At 40.4% G+C, this 21,736-nt stretch overlaps 1 protein-coding gene across 1 annotated transcript in view; it reads right to left on the bottom strand.

Annotated features, from left to right (window-relative positions):
• Nucleotides 1-21,736, bottom strand: part of APP (amyloid beta precursor protein) — a 204,558-nt gene that overhangs the window by 35,805 nt on the left and 147,017 nt on the right. Inside the window, 2 exon segments of the mRNA XM_032680859.1 lie at nt 9,640-9,739; nt 11,787-11,915. Of these exon segments, the coding sequence (XP_032536750.1) occupies nt 9,640-9,739; nt 11,787-11,915 (229 nt within the window).

The following is a 21,736-nucleotide window of genomic DNA, read 5'->3' as shown; positions in this document are numbered from 1 at the left end:
AGCAGAACTTTTTAAAACTCCACCACTTCCTAACACTGAAAAAAGTCAGTTAGCCCTCGTTTTCCATAAACAAGGGTCAGAGTGTATGAATGCCACAGCAATTATTGATGTGTACTGAACTCAGAGGCAGCTTAGGAATCACCAAATAGATCATAAAAATATAAAAATTTGAACCTTATTTGTTGCCCCTGATACCCTTGGTCAAAAGACAACTTTTTTATTTGACTCATTTATAATAGTTTGAATCAGAATTCACAAAACCATATTGCTCCAGATAACATGTATTTTGTTTATTTATTAACTCAGTTTTAAGCATTTCATAGGCCAAATGTATCCTGGTTGTCCGAGTATTCTAAAGAGATGCATTTATTACATTTAACAAATATACCTTGAAGTGGGATGTGACCTGTTCTGATGGCTTTTATGCCAGCTTTCATATGCACGATCTAAAACAAAGAAGCAGAACAGAGCAAGAACTGGAATCTCACCTAGCAGCATTATTCAGGAAAACGCATTTTTCAATTGAACTGGGTATATGAGAATCTCATGGCAGGATAAAGCTGCACTGATGAAAGATTGCTTCATTGTACCCCATGTGCACAGGGACTGACAGGACATTACTGCACCATCTCCATCAATCCAGCCATTCTATAAAAATCACATATCCTCAGTATTCTTTTCCCCTTTGTATCCCAACAGTAGAGCTTGCCTAGCAGGAACACACACCAGATACTCCTGACCATAATAAGCACCCGTGAATTTCCACTCTGCACATCTGAAAAGAAAGCTATGCTTGAATAAAGCAGATCTTTCTACATCGTTGGTATCAGGGGCATATTTAGCCATCCCCCTCAGTACACCTGCCCACAGAGATGCAGTTCAGACTTTAGCACTTGAATTTCCCTGGGTAACAATTCCAGAGACCTTCTCTGGGGATGATGACTGACATATTAGCTCTGTAATATACCATATATAAGGCTATAACACATAGCTTCTGCAGGCAGTTTGTAACTGGTTCTCCACTGGACCACTTGCAATTTGCTGGCTGTAAGAATTGAAATGATTACTTTGCTTCTTTAACAATCTAACCTTCCTGCTAGGATCTTAGAGGAATCACACAGAATACACGACTGTGTTTCCAAAACAGGGATAACTGGGAAGAGAAAATCCATCACTCAACAGCACAAATGGTTGCAACAGAGCCGGGATTAAAAACAAGTTTTTTTTAAATGGACACAGTCTCAGCGTGCTTGCCACTGCGTCCCCGAGTGGTCTCGTGGTCATAATTCCTGTGTGACCTGGAGTGGGATGAAAACTTGCTATTTGAAGGAAGTGTCATATGAAACAAATACTTCAGCGCTGTAGTAAATGGAAAGGACACAGAATAAGAACTTCAAGAAGGACAAGTGCTCTGTCCATCAGCTCCCGAAGAAATCAAGGCAAGCACATCTTTAAACCTCCCCTGCTAAAGGATGAATGAAAGATTTAAATATTCACTGAAACAGTAGATGCTTGGAAAATTAAAAAATATTTATAAACTACAAGTCCACGATTATTATCAGAAGTTCCTGGTTTTCAGTTTCTAACACTTGGATCATGAGATCAGATTTCTCAGAGATGCAAGTGAAACAGAAGCAGTGTTATTCAAACAGAGGAAAATAGTCTCTTAATAAACTTTATAAGACCTTTTTATCCAATTAAATTTCTGAACTAGAAAACAAGATGTCCCACACTTTCCCTGATGAAGAAGCCACCCCAAACCAAAGCCATGTGAAGCCATTTATCCTTATCCCAGTATCTGTGAGCCCTGGAGGAAGCTGGCTCTTTTACTGGCTGAAGTCATGGTTCACATATTTATGAGATGGAAAGCGGGCTTGTGCACACAAAAATCAGGATTCAAATATATTTCTTGAAGAACATTAGCACCCATGACAGGACACAATAGACCATTTAGCTACAAAAGATGGGGAGGATATAGTACATGGCTAATGAAAGCATTTCAGAACATCAGTGTCAGTGAAGTGCGTTTATACTATTTTAATCATCTAACTTCTCTCCCTAATTTTCTATGACAGTTAAATACTCTGGACAGAACATAAGAGATGCTTAAAAGAGGAAAATGTTGGCTTTATTCCCGGATTTTTTTCCTTTTCTCCTAAGCTGCAGCAAAGAGCATTTTTAATAGCATACAGAGCTGAGTCCTGCAACCGGAGAAGTAACTGAGGTTCTTCAGCCATTTCAAGCTCCTAAACAGTACACAGAATTACAAAGCAACACAGAACTGTCATTCCAGCTGGCAAATATCTTTGCCTATTAAAATATAACACACTAATGGAGGAAAGTTCATTCACCTAGAAGTGCAAACTCCTGCTCCTGGAGAAACACCTCTATTCATCAAGAAATGCCAGGGGCTGAGGAGCTGGAGTAGGCCCTGCTGGGCACCAAGCCATAGATGTGCCCTTGCTGGAAAAAGAAGGTGGTCTCCTGGGCTTCACTAGGCAAGCACTGCCAGCAGGTGGAGGGAGGTGAGCTTTTCCCTCTGCTCATCACTGGTGAGGCCACACTTGGAGTGCTGTGTCCAGTTCTGGGCTCTTCTGTACAAGAGGGACATGGACACATTGGAAAAAGTCCAGTGAGGGACACAGAGATGATAAAGTGACTGGAGCATCTCTCCTATGAGGAAAGGCTGCGGGAGCTGGGACTGTTCAGCTGGGAGAAGAGAAGGCTCAGGGGGATCTCACCCAACGTGCATAAATACATAAAGGAAGAGTGCAAAGAAGACAAAGCCAGGCTCTTTTCCATGGTGCCCAGTGACAGGACCAGAGCAATGGGCATGAACTGAAACACAGGAGGCTCCTTCTAAACATCAACATCTCACTTGAAGATGACCAAGCACTGGGTCTGGGTGGCCCTGCTTGAGCAGGGGGCTGGGAACAGATGATCTCCAGAGGTTCCTTGCAACCTCAGTCATTCTGTGCTTCTGTGCTATTGGCTGATTGCCTACACAAACAAAATACATCACCTTGCTCCAACAAACTGCATCTTACTATTTATGACATTTAATAATTGTAAAATATTTTACAGAGAATACAAAGTGGCAAAACTGATGGCTTAGTAAAGACCACAAGTTTGTGATGCTTCAAGAAAAAAAAAAGCTGAAGTGTGCATGTGTGTATATATATATATATATATATCACATACACACACATACGTATACGAATGAGACAAATGCCTTAAAAATCAATGTCCTTGGTGGAGAAGGTCTTAATTGCTCATCAAGCAATCTACCTGAGCCATATGTCAGTATTCAAGCATATGAAAATGTATTTCATTGCTTATATGGGAGAACTCTACTATCTTAACCACTGACTCAGCAATATATTTTTTGCTATAGTCCTAAAAAAACATCTATTCAGCTGAATGCTATAGGCCTTCAAGGGAAAAGATTAAAGGTAAATATCCACTTCAGAGAAAATTCAAATTTTCTTTGAAAAGCTAAGGTTACTGGATACATATAAACATGCCAAATCAATTATGGGGAGAAAGCACAGGCATAGTTAGTGCTGAAGTCACCCCAGGGTACCTGTGCAAATACACATTCCCTAAAGGCTTGCTTTTGACTGCTTATTCCAGTTGCATTATCCTTATGGGCACAGAGGGCAGAGCAGAATGTCAGGAATGGGAAGCCTGTATGACAGCACAGACACATCAAACAGCCTCTTGAGAACTAGCAGGCAGGTTTTACGGAACCTTTGGCAAGACCTACACATAATTGTGCTACTTCTAGAAACTGTTTATTGAGAAATTTCTTTGTGTGTGTAGACATACCCAACAAATCTCAATGGAAGACTTGCTGCCATGGAAAAATGTGCTGGTTTTAAAGAGATGAGGGGTGGAAATTCAATACGTATGGTCTGGCAGAGATGGACATCTCCTTGTGCCCCAAACTGAACACCCCTACTCAGTATTAGCTGAGTGCCTGGGGTAATTTAGAAATGACAATTCCATTGAACTCCAGAATGGCAGAAAGTATAAAACTTAAAAGGAATTGTCCAACCTGTCTCAGTTATGGATTTCTGTAACTACTGGAGCCGCACACTGGATTTACCTTGGCTGGATTAAGCATATTTGTCAAGTGGCGCAAAACTCAACTGTTCTGAGAAAGAACACCACTGATGACGATTCCTTATCTTTCTCTATGCCAGTTCACTGAACTTGGTTTGTCCCACTACACGTAAATCCTAGAGTGCTAATTCATCTACCCATGCTTCAACAACACTGTTTTACTTCACCAGAAAAAAGAAAAAGAGGCATTATAACCACACTGATGCATGACATTATTGCATCGATCAACTGCTACCAGGACTTTTGCCTCTACTCTAAGAGGAAGACTAGAACTGGGTCCCATGAAGTAGCCTAGAACTGCTAGAACTCCACAAGCAAAAAGAAATTTCAAAAATTTTCTAGTCTAACTGAATCATAAGGTAATTACTGTTCTTACTTGGTATGAACTATACCATTCTGTACAATCTCATTTGAATACCCTTGGAAACTTTTCAATAGCCTTTTAACAAGCTATTGACACATTAAATGTATGTCGACTTCCCTTTATTATTCTGATATCTTGGTATAGCAACCCAACTTCAAATAAAGGTTCAGAAATTCTAAGCATTGCTTCAAGATCTTATGTAGTTTTTAAAGTAGAATTCTTCCCTTCAGCTAAATCTCAAGACAGAAAGTACAAGGAATTGAGTTACAGAAAAATGAGGCACTGAGAAGTCCCATTGCAGTCTGAAAGACATTACTAATTAAATATTCAAAATGTAGTTTTTAAGGAAGTGGATGAAGAAAACAAATCACAAAAGAAATGGCACCAAATAGGACAGACACAGAACTACTTTTTGCAAAGCCCCCAAGGGCCTGTTTCAGTTTTGCAATATCAGTCCTCAAACCACAGTGGTGGTTGTTCTCAATTGTTAGCCTGCAGCAAGCAACTAATGCCCTCAAACTTCTTAAGGAGGAGAATGAATGGAGAACAGCATCCTCATTCACCTCATGGTAAGAAATGCAGAAAGGCTGTGGATGGACTACAGGTCAGAATCAGCAGCTAGAAAAAAGAAATCACCAATTAGTCCAATAAATGCTGAAAGACCAGAGCCAGCTAAGGCGGCGCTAACTTGGTCCTCCACTGACAGGTATTGGGGCCTGATGGTTAAAGAGGAAGGTTAAAAGAAAGCAAGTCTTCAGACATCTTTAGCCTGTAGCTTGTCCTTTTTCTAAAAATACTTACAAAAAATCTTCATAGGAAGTTGTAAAGAAAATGTCAAGAGGAATGTATTGTTCAAATTTTGCCATGCTAGGCTGGAGCACACAAATATTTGACCCATAGCACACCGTATGATTCTGAAAGCAAGCAGTGATCTGGGGTCTGCCTGGGTTTGTCCTCTCTTCTAGCTATGTATGCTAGTGTGGCATCCAGAACATGCTGCAGAAGAACAAGACAGGCAGAGTGGAACAGATAATAAAAATAACAATAGCTTGATTTTATTTGCCAAGGGACTGAAGAAATCATATTCTTTTACTTATTGCTCATAACTGAGTATTTATGATCTTAGGTAAAATACTGCTGTGGTATAATACAGTGCTGACTATTTAATCAGGGTGGGCTAGAAAAGATGGAGCCGAGGACATCAGTTTGGAATGAGCAGCAAGACAGAATTACAATTCAGTTCACTGCCTGCCCATGTGGCTGATGCACAAAGCTCTGACGTAGCTTCTGATCCGAAGCTGTGCCTGCTGTGCCACTCCCAGCAATAAATTGCCTTTTACATACATGGATAAGCAGTCTAATCAATAAGGATTTTAAAGCAGGATGTGTTTCAAAGGACCTGCTGATTTTCTCTTAAAGCCTGATATTGCTCTCTGTGGGCTTCTATACATATTAAACAGTATACAAGATTTACCAGATGGAAAAGGTGGAGTACAAATACCTAGGTAGGCAAATACCTACAGTGTGCAAATAAATGTATCTTCTCAGATTTTCTGTGCCACTCTCCTATTCCTGGGGCATACTCCTGCTCGTGAGAAGCCCCACTTAACGCCAAGAACTACATCAGTTGCTGAGAGTGACCTGGTTTTTAGCACATTTACATCACTGTCCCTTGAGAAATCACTTGCAGCCAGAATGCCAAATGGCCTCCTACCCAAGTGACCTGCTTATGCTTTCCAGGTTTTGTCAGAACAGTCATGGTCAGACAGACCTCCTTCTGCAACTCTCATACTGGCCCTTTTTGACCCACTCAGCATGAATAAAAACACAGTCAGCAGTATCCTTCCTCACACATCTGGAATTTGCTGCTACAGTACCAGCCTGTCACCCTAATGGGGCATTTGTACACTACATACTGGTCAAATGCTTAGCAGAAAATCCTCACTTTAAGTGCTGCTTTCCTACCCTTCGGAGTGCTGTGGGTCTTTCCACGTATCCATGTACTCCTACCACAACACTCACTGTTAAAGCCAGTGGACATGAGTTGGTGATGAAAACCTGCAGATAAGGACTACAACTCTTAAATTTTACCCTGACTTCCTGCCATCATCTCTGCTGGATTTATGAAATAACAAGAAAAGGCTGTTTTAAAAGGCATAAAAGCCTGCTTTTAGCACAGAAGCTGAATTTCATTTTTTGGATTCTACACCTTAAAACTATGGCTATAAACCTGTCTTTTGAGGCAGGAACTTCAAACATAGCCTGTATTTCTAAAGGGAACTTCAAATGTCCAACTGCTAGACTGTGATTCATCTGATCACCAAGTATTAATCAAAAAAAAGTCTTCAGATTGTTGAAGAAAACATTCTCTACGCAGCTTCTATGCCCCAGGAATAACTCCAGAACCTACCTCATACAATTCAAATTCATTGCTCAGCAGAAAGACTTCAAATAGAACAGACAGGAGTTAAAAGTGTGCACCTTCAAGCACATTTATCTTTCAGTGACAGAACACCACCTACTACTCATGCATGAACCTTTGGCAATGGACTACCAGTAAGACATAAGGGAAATTTTCATGTATTCCTAGTTTAGTTTCTAAAAAAAAGAAAAAAATAAATTCCAAGACCTGAGATTCAAATTTGTCAATGACTGCTATGGAGAAACTGTGCAAAACAGGTCATACTATCTCTGGCAATGAGAAAAATCTAGTCAAAAACAGCACCTTATTAGACGTAAGAGGAATTAAACCCATGGTATAAATTCACAGCAAATTAGATCTCATTTATTTTCCTGCTCATAGAGCTACTTGTTCAATTTAGGATAAAACTACCCTTGTCAGAGCTCTGCCTTCTAAAGCAACGATTGTTCATTCCTGAAGGTGAAGACTGTTCATGAAGAACTCTGCAGTAAAGAGCGAACTAGAAACTGAAACTATAATGCACAAAAAAAGTGAACTAAAACTATTTTCAACCATGTCTCCTTACATGTAATTTATTATTCAGACACTCTGTGTGTGAGATGTTTTTACCTAGGGTATTTTTCAACTTTTCTGCTGACTCAGAATTTCTAAGTCAATGGTTCTAACAAAAGGTATTTAGTGAAACATTTGTCTTTTTGATGAGAGTTGTAATATATCTTGGGAATGCTACAAAGTGCAATTGTATTAGTATTTTACTTCTCCACAGATTCTTCAGCTGTCCTTTTTCATGGGTTTAGAAAGAGTATAGAGACTCAGAAACTCAATAATTTCAGAAAAGAATTTCAGTCAGGCTGATCAGTGCTCAAAACCAGAAGAATAGTATCTCCTTTAACAGATGGGAATGACCTCCACAAACTTTCATTAAAATCAACATGTAAACCCAAGCATACAGAAAATGTTACCAACGAGAAGAATGTTGATACTAAAAGACATTGGGCTTTTTTCTCATAACTGAGAACTGTTTTATCTAGATCTGATATTTTACCCAGATCTGATAGTGCTTTAATTTGCGCTGTTTAGTAACTCCCACTGTGAGAACTTCATTTTCATTGCTTTAGCCTTTGCAATGCTTTGAATAGTTTTTAGCACAGCCTAAACCATAAAAAAAAAATCAAGGTAGGGAAAAACTACTCAAGAGACTGTAACATATGTTTTCTTTGAGACTTCTTAGCTGCTCTCATCTTATTAGGAAATAATATCCTACTAATTTTAGGCTCTTTTTTTCCCAAAAAAATTAGTATCACATTTGCGATTAGGAGTCAGATTCTTGTAAACCACTCAGCAGTTAATAGACTTTTGCTCTCATGTCACTTCAAAGACTCTGAAATTCCCATTCTATTTCCTTATTTAGAAGGGAGAAGAAAATTTAGAAGAATGCCCTCACCAACAAGTATTAACACTACCAAGAATAGAATAAATTGAAATTTGAAGCAAAAACCTGAAGGGAATGATAGCAGTGCAAAAGGAAAACAAACTGAGCATCTCAAAGACCTAATAGTATTGACATCTTCTTTGCTACAGAAATAAAATGCTTTCAAATGATCAATAAAATGTTGTTCCTCCCCAAATGACTCTACACCTGCAGACTAATACTGCTGATTGTGCCTTATAATTGTGGAGCGTGGAAACACATGAGGAAGGATAATTACAAACCAGTTATCTTTTTGTTTCCTCCCAATCCTTTCCACAACTTCCTGATCTCATCCCCAGCCCTCTCAAGCTACCTCACAAGTAGAAGCACATCTCCTTCCTAACTTATGCTTTGGGCAAATGAATCCACTGCTACTCCCTCTGTCCATCCCCTCCCTGTGTCCTAAATGCATCCTAATCCTTACTGCAGAGGCATGCCTCCCTCCCTTGTGTTTTAAAGAAATCAATAATTTATTTAGTCAGCTGAGGCTGGTTTATTTGTGAAACTAATCCATCAACTACCATTCACATCTTGTGAAAAAAAGCTGTTCCAAAGACAAAGGCTGTCCCACCTCCGGCCTTTACATTTAACCATCTGTTATCTTTCCTAAAGAGTCACATTAGCAATGTGAACCTGGATGGAAGGAAGGACCACTCTCCCTCACAGCTATTTGCTGTGACAGCACTCAGGGAAGATGCAAGCATGGGACTGTTGCTACTTGATTCATCCACAGCCCAGCTCATGTGCTGATATGTGAGAGGAAATGAGATATCCATTTGCCCATCTAACCAAGAACTAAATGCACGACCATTAGGCTACTGTCAAGTTGATAGGTACTCTTTTCTTGGGTGCTTGGGTCTGCAACTAATTTTTTAGATGCAGGATTTCCAAAACATCTACATCAAATGATGTAAACACTTATCATGTAAATTAAGTATCCAAACACAGGAAGGATTTGCTAAATCTCATTGTCAAGAGCTATATCCCTATAGCATGGAGGCTCCAAATGGCAATGAACATATTTCAGGGAAGGCATTTACAACAATGTGATGACACCACTGCATGTGTTATACAGGATTTGTATTCCAAATGTTCATTATAATTTAATCTACAATTTAAGAACACTGGCGAGTTTACTCTATTTTTTCAGCTGGGACAGTGAATCAATAGGAAAAATGAGATGACGTATTTTAGCTTTTGGTGGTAATTTCTCATCACAGAAATATATTCCTGATTCTACGTTAATAGTTTGCATACCGACTTCATCCTGGATCTCCTCAGCCACAGCAGGCACGTTGTAGAGGAAGGAGAGAGACTGGTTCATGCGTTCATATATCACACGTAGATGTGTCATAACCTACGGAAACAACAGGATTTTAAGGAGAGGAATGCTACGGATAATTTGACATTATCACAAATTTTATAGGTTATAGAAAGCAAGATTTTCTTCACTTGTTCTAGGTATATGATTTCAGTATGCTCTACATACTGAAACTGTCAAATGCATTACAAAAATTCACCTCTCTCCTACAGCTGCTACCAAAATAGCTTCTAGATGCTCTTCCACAGCAACTACCTAAAATCCCATGGGAATGCAGTTATTTAAAGCAGGGATTTACATTTGCTGTGGGGCAGAGCATGTACACGAGCAGCCATTGTGGCAGAAATCCACAGCCTCATTCATCTTTCAACACCACTACATTTGCCCATACCCTTAAGTTTTCAAAGAACACGCAAACCAAGTGAGGTGCAATGACTGCTGCATCAAAGTGTTTCAGTTGTTTGGTTTTATTTACTTATTTATTAAATCCCAATATTGCGAAAAGAAACGGCTCTCTGGGAAGAAGAAAAAAAAAAGCTTTGTAAAAACATCTGCCAGCATTTTCAGCTGAAAACAAAAATATTTCTACCCAGAAGCATTACTGCATCGCCTCATGTGATTACATCTCTATTGCCTCAGGTGCCCTCACATTGCTACGGGTTGAGTCACGACATCACATGATAAATGCTCGCCCAGGGTACTCTCCTAAGTATCACCTGTCTTCAGTAGAAAGAGAACTTGAGGTGCATTTTAAAAGATTAATAAGACTGACAGGATAATTAGGCCTAAAAAAGAAAATGTGTTGCAGAAAGCAATTTTAATGAAAGAACAGTATGATTTCTTCAAATCCAAATAGAGTATTTATGGTTTTGAACAAAGTATTTTGGTTTTTATTTGCCACTGAAAAAAAAAATTCACAAACAGATCCTCCAGGCTGTATTTCCCAACCTTCTCACCAATTCAAGAAACAAAGATGTGTATCAATACTCATTCCTATAACAGCATACCAAGCAATACACTTCACTTCTTGTTTTTAAGTATCAGTTTCCATTCACCTGTGCTGCCACACAACCTGCACTGGTTTTGTTATTAAACAATCCAGTGACTTAGAAACTAAATCATGTTAGATGCTTAAGACAAGACAAAGGCAATGGTCACAGCAGAAGATGGTTAGAAGGGTGCATTTCTAACTCCAGCCATTTCAAGACAGCACGATCTGAATGTACACATCTGGCTGAAACAGATATTTGAGAAATCTAATCTCCCATTCAGGGATGTACATGGTTTTGATTTGGCTTTTAGCAATACCAGTCAGTTCAAAAACTGGCTGGAACACTGCCTGCCATTGAATCCTGCAGAGGCAACACCATCGAATTCCATAGATTACAGCATACTGTTTTAACAGCTTATCCATTGTGCCTTCAATTTTAATTGCTGTTTTGAAAGCCAGCTTCATCTTCAGTCTTGGGGTTTTTGTTTTCTTGCTTTCTTACCCTCCATGATTTATGAAGACAACATAAAAGCTGTTCCAAAACATGCACATTGAGGACTGCAGTAACATTCAGCAGTTAAAATGTCATGAACTACAGTGTCCATTTTAAAAGAACACATTAAACTCAAGTGCATCACAGCAATCACATTTATAGACATTACAAGTACCTCTGCAATGACTACAGAAAGGTTGGTCGCAGTCAGGTGGCTACAGGACTTCTTGTTCTGCCACTTCAGCTGAGGGAAGCACAACCATGTGTGGTTGCTAAATCTACTACTGACATTTTCCCAGAGCCCTTATTTACCAAAGCATTAATTAAGGTTCTCAGCATTAATGCTCTGAAAGGCTCCTCAGGAAATGCCCACAACTGACTCACTGTCTGGATACACAGAAAACCTGTTTTCCGGTTCTTCTCAGAAGAAAAACCATACCCACACTACTACATCTCTTTGCCCTAATCTGATGGAGAGAGGATTATTTTTGATTGCACATAGAGCTGTCCACAGAAAGGAGTCAGGTAGTTTATAAAAAGCAGGTGGACAGAAATTTCACAATGGTTATGAACAAACAGTAACCCTCAGTGGGGATTACCTGAGATCTGATTTGGGCAGCTTTCTTTGGGTCTACCATGCGGACGTGTTCGAAGTGTTTGAGGGTGTGCTGTCTGTCCTTCTGCTCAGCGCGCACGTACTTCTTCAGCATGTTGAACACGTGGCGAGGCTACAGGAAAGAAACAGGGGAAAAACATCAGTTTAGAACAGCACATATTTTATTTCCTTGCACTGGAGATGTATCCCAAGCCATCCCAAGACCCTTGTGCCTGCAGCAGGTCTGACTGCTGTAAGGAACATCCAATCACTGAACCCATCAGTCAGGATGCACCGTTACACAGCAGCTGTAGGCAGTAGGTAAGGTTCCTGGGGAGGGTGTTCAGGTTTCTTCCACAACCATTAGTGGAAGTTTAGCTATTGCATTTTCTTGTCTGACTGATATACTACTGGCCCAACAAGACAACAACTGCCATGATAGTTAATGGACACCCAACATCCATTTCTTTCACGCTTTGCTTCCATTCTCTCCATAAGATCCTGTTTCTCCTCTCCCCCACCTCAGGAAGCCCACATGATCCAAGCTCCCAGTTTTGCAACCTTCACCACCACCAGGCAAAGTCCTCTCAGAAGATCTGCTAAAATCTGGACTCCATTGGAAGCATTTCAAGGATTCTCCACGTGGCCTATTATGCTGGATACTCAACCAATATCAACATCTGTCAACTACAGTTAAACTTTAGCAACAAAAAAATTACAGCTAGTAAGTTTTATAAACAGTAAACAGAATGTGCATTTTCAGATTCAAACCAGAAAGTAACCTGCCCAACAGCTGCACGGAAGACCACGTGAAAGTGCTACTGAGCCATGGAATTTTCTGCTCTACTCTGAACTGGTGCAGCCTCTCATCTCAAGTCCTGTGTGCAGTTTTGGGTATCACATTATAAGAAAGACGTTAAGCTATTAGAGAATATCCAAAGGAGGGCCATGAGGATGGTGAAGGGTCATATGAGGAGCAGCTGAGGTCACTTGGTGTAATCAGCCTGGAGAAGAAGAGATTGAGGGCAGAGCTCATTGCAAGCTACGGCTTCCTTGTGAGGGGAAGTGGAGCGGCAGACACTGATCTCTTCTGTGTGGTGACCAGTGACAAGACCTGAGGGAATAACTTGAAGCTGAGTCAGGGGAGGTTTATGTTGGATATCAGGAAAAGTTTCTTCTCACAGAGGATGGTTGGGCACTGGAACAGGTTCCCCAGAGAAGTGGTCAGAGCATCAAGCCTGACAGAGTTCAAGAAGTGTTTGGACAATGCTCTCAGGCACATGGTGTGACTCTTGGAGATGGTCCTGTGCAGGGCCAGGAGTTGGACTGGATGATTCCTGTGGGTCCCTTCCAACTCAGGATATTCTGTGATTCCATGAATAATCACAAGACTTGATTGCAAAACTTTTAAGGAGGAAAAAAAAAAAATCAAGACGCTCCTGCTCTGTCACTATTGCTACTCCCCCCGGGGAGAAAACAAAGAGGAAAGGAACCACTGACCTGAGGTACAGAACACACACATCCAGAACACTCAACTGACTGAAAAGCCTAAGAAAAGACCCTCTTGGTCTTCTGAAGTTTCTCAGCTTAGGTGCCAGAGTTTGTAAAAATATTAAGTCTATGTTTATATTGCAAGTGATTTTAATTAGTAAAAGCTATTAAATATATGCCTTAAGGCATACAATTGAATACAAAGACAAGGTGTGTAGCTGAAGGGAACCTGAAAATATACACAAACTGATGACAGAAAAGTGAAGGTTAAGATGTGTATTTCTGTGTACTTTCCTGCTCTGCACAACAGTAGAGTGCCAACATAGGAAGCATTCTCCAGCATCCAGCTAAGACATTCATTTTTAACTCAGAGTTTATGATGGATTCTGGAAATCGGCTCCCTCTCCCTCCATTCTCACTTGTGCTGTGCTTGTGCATCCTACCTGAAGGTGCCGAGCAGTGAGAAGACAGGGAAAGGTGACCTGACTGTGCAGCAGATTAAAGAATGAGCAGAAGTGGTGAACAGCTGGTCTGGGCACTGGCAGTGACACAGGGAAGAGGGTGTGGAAGTGACAAAATGAGTATCAGAGGCTCTGTGCACAGCTTTCCAAAGCAGGAATAACTGTGGGCAAAGTCGAAGTTTTAAGACTTAGCTCCACAGACAAATATAGAGCCTAAATTAATTTAACATCTGCACGAGAGATGAATACTAAGCTATGGAGCTCAAAGATTTAAAAATCTCTTCAATTTTAAGAGAAGTGACAGATTTAAATATGTCTGAGGAAAGTAAACCAAAGGTTATCTGGAGAAGATCTGTCAGACAGAAATAGAGATGTGAAGCCATTTCCTGCCAGAGAATTAAATTTAGTGGCTCCATGACAGAAAATTCACTCATGAGGAAAGTAACTCCAAGACCCCAGAGCCAAGGACCCCTGGATGATGCTGCAAGAAACTCTGGACAAATGCTGGAAAGCCAGTAATCCTCACAATGTTGTGGTAATGGTCAAACTACTGAAATGCCAACTATAAAGCTTTACAGAAACGAAGGCTAGAAGACCAGAAAGTTTAATAACAAGAAGAAAATTCTGAACACAGAGATTTTTGTTAACTTTCCTGATAATTCAGCTTTCCCTGCCCCCAAGACACATCAAGGTAACAGGTTAGGGCAGACTAGAGAGAAAATTACTAATTTCTATTTTTTTTTAAGAGATATTTCAAATTAAGTATAGTGTTTAAAACCAGAAGAGAATAGCTTTTGTTTTCCTAGAGTGTGTTTGCATTCACTGCAATATCTACACGAAACTTTACAAGTAGCTTGTTAGTAGGATAACAATCTTGAAAATACCTGTCAAATACCACTAACAGCAGTAGTCACTTGAGTACCAGCCCAAGCAGCCCACCTTAAGTGCCTTAATAACACTGAGAAGCATCCCAAAATTATCATTATAAAGGAGAAATGAATGCATGCCTCTAGCATGTCTGGCCAAGAAATCTTCCTGTGATGGCAGCAGAAATCCATAATTCAAATTTAGGACAATGCAGAAAGAATATTAAATGCAAGGTGTTTACTTACAGGAGCAGAGACTGCTTTTTCTCAAGCAGAAAAAAACCCCAAAACAATAGAAACTTGCTGTGTGTAGGAATATAAACACAGAGAGTTTGTGCTTTGTTTTTAAAACTGTCCAAATGCATGTTTTAAATGCTGATCTAGTGTTCTCACATGGCCTAAAAGTTTGTGACATTGCTCACTGCTTTACATACCCCAGTTTGGCAGCTACCACAAACAAGGACCACATTCTACAGCTGAATGTAACTTAGAAAGCAAAAAAAATATTAAAAATATTAACTGATCGTTTTCTTCTCAGTGCCGAGAACTGTAAGACCTACTGCTGCTTGCAAAGTTTTAACTAATTCCTGGATCAGCAAAAGTATCTCACCTCATGTCCTACTTCTGGATTGTACTTCATACATATTTTCCTTTAAATGTCATTATTGAGTGAACTGGTTCTGCTTTAAAATCCCACCCACACAGACACTTTTTGCAGAGATACTTTCAGCAAGATCTGCCCCAAAATCTAATACACCAAGCAGAGATGTGAATTCCAGTGATGGTGGAACAGAGGGACCACAAGGAACAGCCAAGGTCAAGCACAGAGGTGGGGAAAGGCACCACAGGCTGAGGAGATGCAGTCAGACCCCGTGTCTGAAGCCATTATATTCACAGCCATCTATTACTTCGACCCTGGGCCAGAACCTTCAGACTAAATTATAAATGAAAGCTATGCTATTCTCAGCTAAATTAAGTTCCCAAGGCCTTAGCTCTGACATTGTCTATGGCAGAAGAACAAATGGCTGACGCATCCCTGGGCCAGCCTGGCACCTCTTGCTCCTCATAAATAATGTACTGACCACCAAACTTCATTAAAAAATTCTGAGTCTAGTACGTGAAATGCTGCTGCATTTTTTGCCAGGGAAAACTGTGCGTGTTTAATAAAAAATCATCTCACAGATAAACTAACTTGGATCAGCCACCAGGGGCTACCTAAGCCTCATGAAGTAATTCCACTATTTTCAGTGGTTTGTGCTTGTTTTTTCAGTTGTTTCCTTTTTTTTTTTCCAGTCTTCCTCTGAAAGTGGCCAGGATGCTACTGATGATGTTGATGACTGTGATTTAGGCAGTGACAGGAATGGCCAGCGACTTCCTAAGCAACAGGATTCAGCGCCACATTAGAATGCATTTTATTTCATTAGCAATGCTGTTCACTGAGGAATAATACTGGCTACTGAGGACTCCAAAACACTGCACTGGCTGGCAAGAAGCTTAAATCCAGTGTCATGGCACACACTCGCTATTCAGGCAAATGCAGAAAAAAGAGACACAAACGTGTGTGCGCAGGTGTGCGGTGGCTGATCCAGGATGAAGCAGTGTGAATGCTACCATCATGTGCTTCCAACTATTTTAAGCACACACTGTCACACCATTTGGTCCCATGAAACTCATTTCAAAGCTCCCCTTTCTCAGCAGTTTCAAACACTTGCTTTTTATCTAAAACAGCACAGATCGATCATAGCCCTTTTACGAGCTATCGTGACGGTCCCGCAGATGTACTCGTGTCTGCAGGTATTTTAGTTGTCAGTTTAAAATCCTGTTTATGCTAGAGAATGTTGCCAAAATATTATTTTATATAGTTTTCATGAGTATGTTGGGACTTGCACGCATTCAATACATTTGGTACAAAGTGGACAGGTTCACAGGCTATGTATGTGGGCTACACAGACTAATTAGGCTGACAATGCACCACTAAAAACTGATTTTCTACATAAAATTGTAGAGAATATGCCTTGTCTCTTATTTGGAAGACAGTTCTTTCTGTGATTTTATATATATATATATATATATGCACCAGGGCATAGGTACCTGTACTGCAACCCCCTGCTTTGAAAGCTAAACCAGGCAGTCCTGAAGCTGGTTATCGGGTTTCCAGCTGCACAGGGCACAAGCCAAATGAAACAGAAAACACTCATGGCTCCTGAGTTACCTGGTGGAAAGTTCCAGACCCACTGACTCTGTAATCCAATGTCTTTATCTCAAGTGGCATCAGCATTGAGATAAGGTCACCCCCATAAAGGATTCACACAGGAGATCTGAAATGCCCCAAACCTAGTTTCTAGCAAGTTACATGTATACATGTATACACACACTTATGAATATACAACCATGCAGATGCCTTCCCCCACAATGATCTCTACACTGCTCCTAATCTGCTACTTCAGGTTTCACTGAGCTTGGAAAATGGAAACATCAAATACAGTTTGCATTGCTAAAATCTAAATTAGACTCTCCTCATGGAAATCCAAAATACTACAGAGAAACCACAGAAAAATTAAAGCACAGAAACCACAGAAAAATTTCTGTGTCTTGAAAATACAACTTGCTGGCTCTGTGCCACGGAACTTCCATGGGAAATTCTGAGCTGGTTTGTCAGTTTTGATCAAAATTCGCTCTAAATCAGAGAGGAAAGTTTCACAATGCTGCACTGTGCTATTTAATCTTGCCTTTAGAGAAAAATCAATCAGCAGTCCTTTCTGATTACTGCTCCTGCAGTATGCAACAATTGCTTCTTTTCATTCACTATTAGGAATACCTTGTGTACCATATTCAGTATATTTTACCTGATACATTATTAACTAGCAGGTCATGTTTCACACAAGAAGAGTAACTCTAGAAACATTCAAGAAAGGCTGGACAGGATGAATGCAAGACTTTTACTCATGGGCAAAAACAACTAACCCCCTATCCAGCTACCTGTCCCATGGAGTTAAAGATGCCTTCTCATGATTTCTGCTAATTTATAACAAAACCTGTCACCTCACACATCACAAACACATGGCTACAGTGGTACCTAAAACTTCCATTTGCCTCCTCTCCTAAGGACTTTTCCTGTGGCCAAATAAAATGAAAACAGTATTTGATTCAATATATTATTTGTTTTTTCAGTATTTGAACTTATTGAACTTTGACAAATTAAGATATCTGCTCACTCTTTTAACACACTTAATTCCAGATACAACGAACCTCAAAGGGTTTAAAACACAACACTCTGGATTTAGTCACATAGAAGCTTCAGAATGTGCTGGAAAATGGAGTTAGGTGACCATGTTTGTTGAAATCTGACTTTGTTTAAAATGAGAGCTGAAATCCATGCTATTTCACAAAAATCCTACGAAGTTAAGAGTATGTGAGAAATTCCACAGCTGGAAGTTTATGGATTTGGAGGAGCAGAGCTAAAGGGTGGAGTATTGGAGCTGGACTGTTCTTTCCTGCTGCACAGGAGGATTTTTATCACTGGATCAGCAGCAGTGCTTTGGCCTCCTTCCAACTGCATATTTCCACAGCAACCTTGTTGGACTCAGGAAGGGGTTTGATCTTCCCAAACACTGAGGCACTGAGCATGGGCCCCTCTGCAGATTCCTCTTCCCTAACCAAATAGCCCAACTTGACTAGTTTCAACCCATGCTGTGCTCTCTTGTGAAAAGAAACTGCTCCCACAGCACAGAGGTACCAGAGCAAATTCTGAAGGCAAAATTCTGAAGGAAAAAAACCAAAACCAAACACATGGAAAAAATTCTAATGTATTAATGTAAATGCTAGGGTTGATCTTAATGATCCTGCTCTGTTCAGCAAGAATTTACATTTCAGTAAAATACTGCTGAATTAGAAGAGAAGCATTTAAAGCCGATTTTAATGACTATACGCTTGCTTTAATCTATGCGCAAAGTAAGGAGGTTAATTAATTACCTTTCAAAGTTTTCCTGTATGTCTTCCTTCTCTGAAACCCTTTATTTCATCACTAGGAGCTGGATTTCTTTTTTGCTTCTCTTTGTCCCCCACCACCAGCTTCCCATGGAGAATGTGCCTCTCTTACCAACAAAGATTAAAAAGGGAGACATAAATCCACCAAAATTTGACACGCAGGCGAAAGAGGGAATACAAGCAAATTACAGAATCAATCTCCTCACACAGAATGATGGATTTGAATTCCCCCATTTAACTTGCAAAATGAAGGGGAAAATTTCCAACTGTTTAAAAAACTAGAGGCATATTGCTTCCAGCTGCCACTAATCCTCCTTTTCTGTAGTAAGCCCATCAAGCAGGATGAAACAATACAGTATTTTGACACTGGATACTGAACAGCTGCACCCCATTTTCAAAGGCAACAAAGTAGAGCAGCACAGCTAAGCTGGATCAGGAATCAAGGATGAGGATCAAATTTTAAGTTTCTGGGCAGCCTGCATGACAGTGCTTCTGAGAACAGGAGTACAAATATTTGGTTTTGCTCAAATTTATTTTCTTGAAGACCTTGAAGTATGCAATTTCCTCTCTGTGTGCTCCCTGCCTCCCTTGCTGCCCAGACTGGTACTCTGAGGCACACCTCTGACACTGGGCAATCATCCATGTAACACATGAAAAAAACCTGCAGTCACAGTTTGTGATCTGGTACAGAAGCTATTCATAAAGGATTCACAGCCTTATGTATTTTAGGCAGAACAGCACTGAAAAGAGCTGATTTTCTAGGCAAGAAGGTACTGACTATCCTATTGTCCAAGAACAAAGATCCCCCTAGTCCTATATCCTGCTATCCTACAAGGAAAGCCTCTTCCAAAGCAGCAAGTAAATGATGACACTTCTCCTCACACAATCTTCCAGGTTCCCTCTGTCCTTAGCCTGATCAGGGACTTTTCCCAGACAGAGAATTTTCTCTTCAGCTCCCCTGAAGAGCCTATTACCACTTGAACACAAGCACCACATGATCTGTGCACATACAGAAAACAGGAGGTCTCAGCAGGTCAAGGATTTCATCATTCATGGAGAATCATGTATCACATCCATGATCAGTTTGATGACACCAGGAGTGCCAGACTCACTGTACACATATGGAAACCCATCTGCAGGCAAGGAGTGGTCATGGCTTTCTAGACATCCAAGAATAAAATTAAATCCTGCTGCTTCAAGTGGTCTGCCAGAAGTCCAGTCTTGGGAAATGTTCAAATTCAAGTAAAAGGCAATAGGTCCAAGTTATTAAACAGCACATGGGAAATACTTCTTTCTACACACACACATACACATCTATGTATATATATTCATACACACCAGACTTAGGGTAACCCTCCTGGCTGTGTGCAACACTTCAAAAGAAAAGCCTAACTTATTTTTTAATTTAAACCCAGACTCTGCCCTTACAAGTCTAGAGAAAGAGACTCTATCACTTTAAATATTCAGAATCTACTTTTGTAGTAAACATACTAATAGCAAACCATGTAACTTGAAGGCTGTGAAAGGGGGTTTGAACTGCCAGAGCAAAATATAGCTAGGCTATCAGAGCTGAATTTTCCATTAATCCCATTTTCTCTTTGACAAGGCAGCCAAAGTTTGGATTCAGAGTGTATTCAGATTTCTGGCTCCATATCTGCAAAGCAGTTAAGTGGACTGGATTAACTCATTAGGCCGTTCAGCTATCATCAATCACTCTCCAGGTTTCATCCTCACACTACAGCCAGACAAACCCTCCTGCTGAATTCAAGGTCAGTGTTGTCATGGGCTTTGGCCCACACCTGACCAGCAGTTCAGGGGCACACACGTCAACTGTCAGCAGCTACAGAGCAACAACCAAAAAATGCCAAGGTAAGGACAGGAACATCAGCACGACTGACTAACGACTTGTTTAAAGATACTGTTTTCTAAACTGTTCACCCCCGTCAGTTTTGAGATGAGTCCCCATTTGGTAGCACCTTCAGCTCATGTTACCTCTGTGCTTGCTGCCTGCTCCTTTCAGAATTATTAGCTTTTGTAGGATATATACAGGATATATACTATATATATACTATATATAGGATGCACCTCAGTCTTTCCAACAGTACCTTCAAAACTTCTACTGGAGTCATGTCTCAAGCCATGTTCTTTGACACAACCTTTCAGGCCTGATGTTCTCCCTCTGACACAGGAAATGCATCATTAATTTTCATGTAATGGGAGCTGACTACAAGCAGCACAAGCACAAAATGCAAGTTCTTCTGGTCCCAAAGTCACTGTTAACATTTTTGCCCCTTAGATTTCTGCAGCTGAAGTTCACTTCGTGTCGTCTGCATTCCATAAACATGAAAGGTTGAGTTCCCTAGTGCTAGGAATAAAGTAGCACGTTTTGGCAGCTCTAGAGACCATTCTGCTCTTATGTGTGGTCCCCATCATCCTCTTCCACAACCCCAGATACCTGCAGAACTAAGCTGTCAGCCTGATCCACACATAGTTTGAAACCAAATCATTTTACTGGGCTACTTTTCAGACAGAATTACATTTGCACAATGCTCAACTTGACAGCAGGACAGTTTAGCTCTAAAGCCAAACGTGAAATCTCACCTCCAATGAATAGCCCAAAACCAACTGCAAGAAAGTAAACATGACCTGCAGCCAGTCCATGCTCTCACCTCACCCAGTTCTGAGCTGCAGACTCCAGTTTCCTAAAGGAACCTGCATCCCAGCTTTAACTTGCTAATCTGTCCCCTAATGACCCCAAGCCCTTCACTACCCTCACTGCGGTCAGAGATTATAATAAGCAAATCACACTCAGGCCAAATAACATCATCTTCCAATTTCATACAGAATGGCTTCATCTTCCACAAATTACTGTACTGCAAAATAGACATTAATTCTTCACACAACTACCATGAAGTCTCCCCATGACACTTTTACCCAAGTAAAAGATTTTCCTTTGATTTGGTAGACACGGTAAAAACAATAGAGTTTTGCACCACGGGGTGGAGAAAAAAAGTTCAAGGATGATAATGATAAAGAACTAAGATGATGATCACTTTTCCATGCTCACCAAATACGCAGGTTTCTCTGCAGAAGGAAATTCACTTAAAATACGCAATTTAAGCATGTTAGTCACACTGATGTAATTCCCT

This window comes from Chiroxiphia lanceolata, chromosome 2, assembly GCF_009829145.1.
Source record: "Chiroxiphia lanceolata isolate bChiLan1 chromosome 2, bChiLan1.pri, whole genome shotgun sequence".
Lineage (NCBI taxonomy): Eukaryota > Metazoa > Chordata > Aves > Passeriformes > Pipridae > Chiroxiphia > Chiroxiphia lanceolata.
Note: the sequence above shows the minus strand (reverse complement) of the source record. Positions and strands in the feature narration are given on the sequence as shown.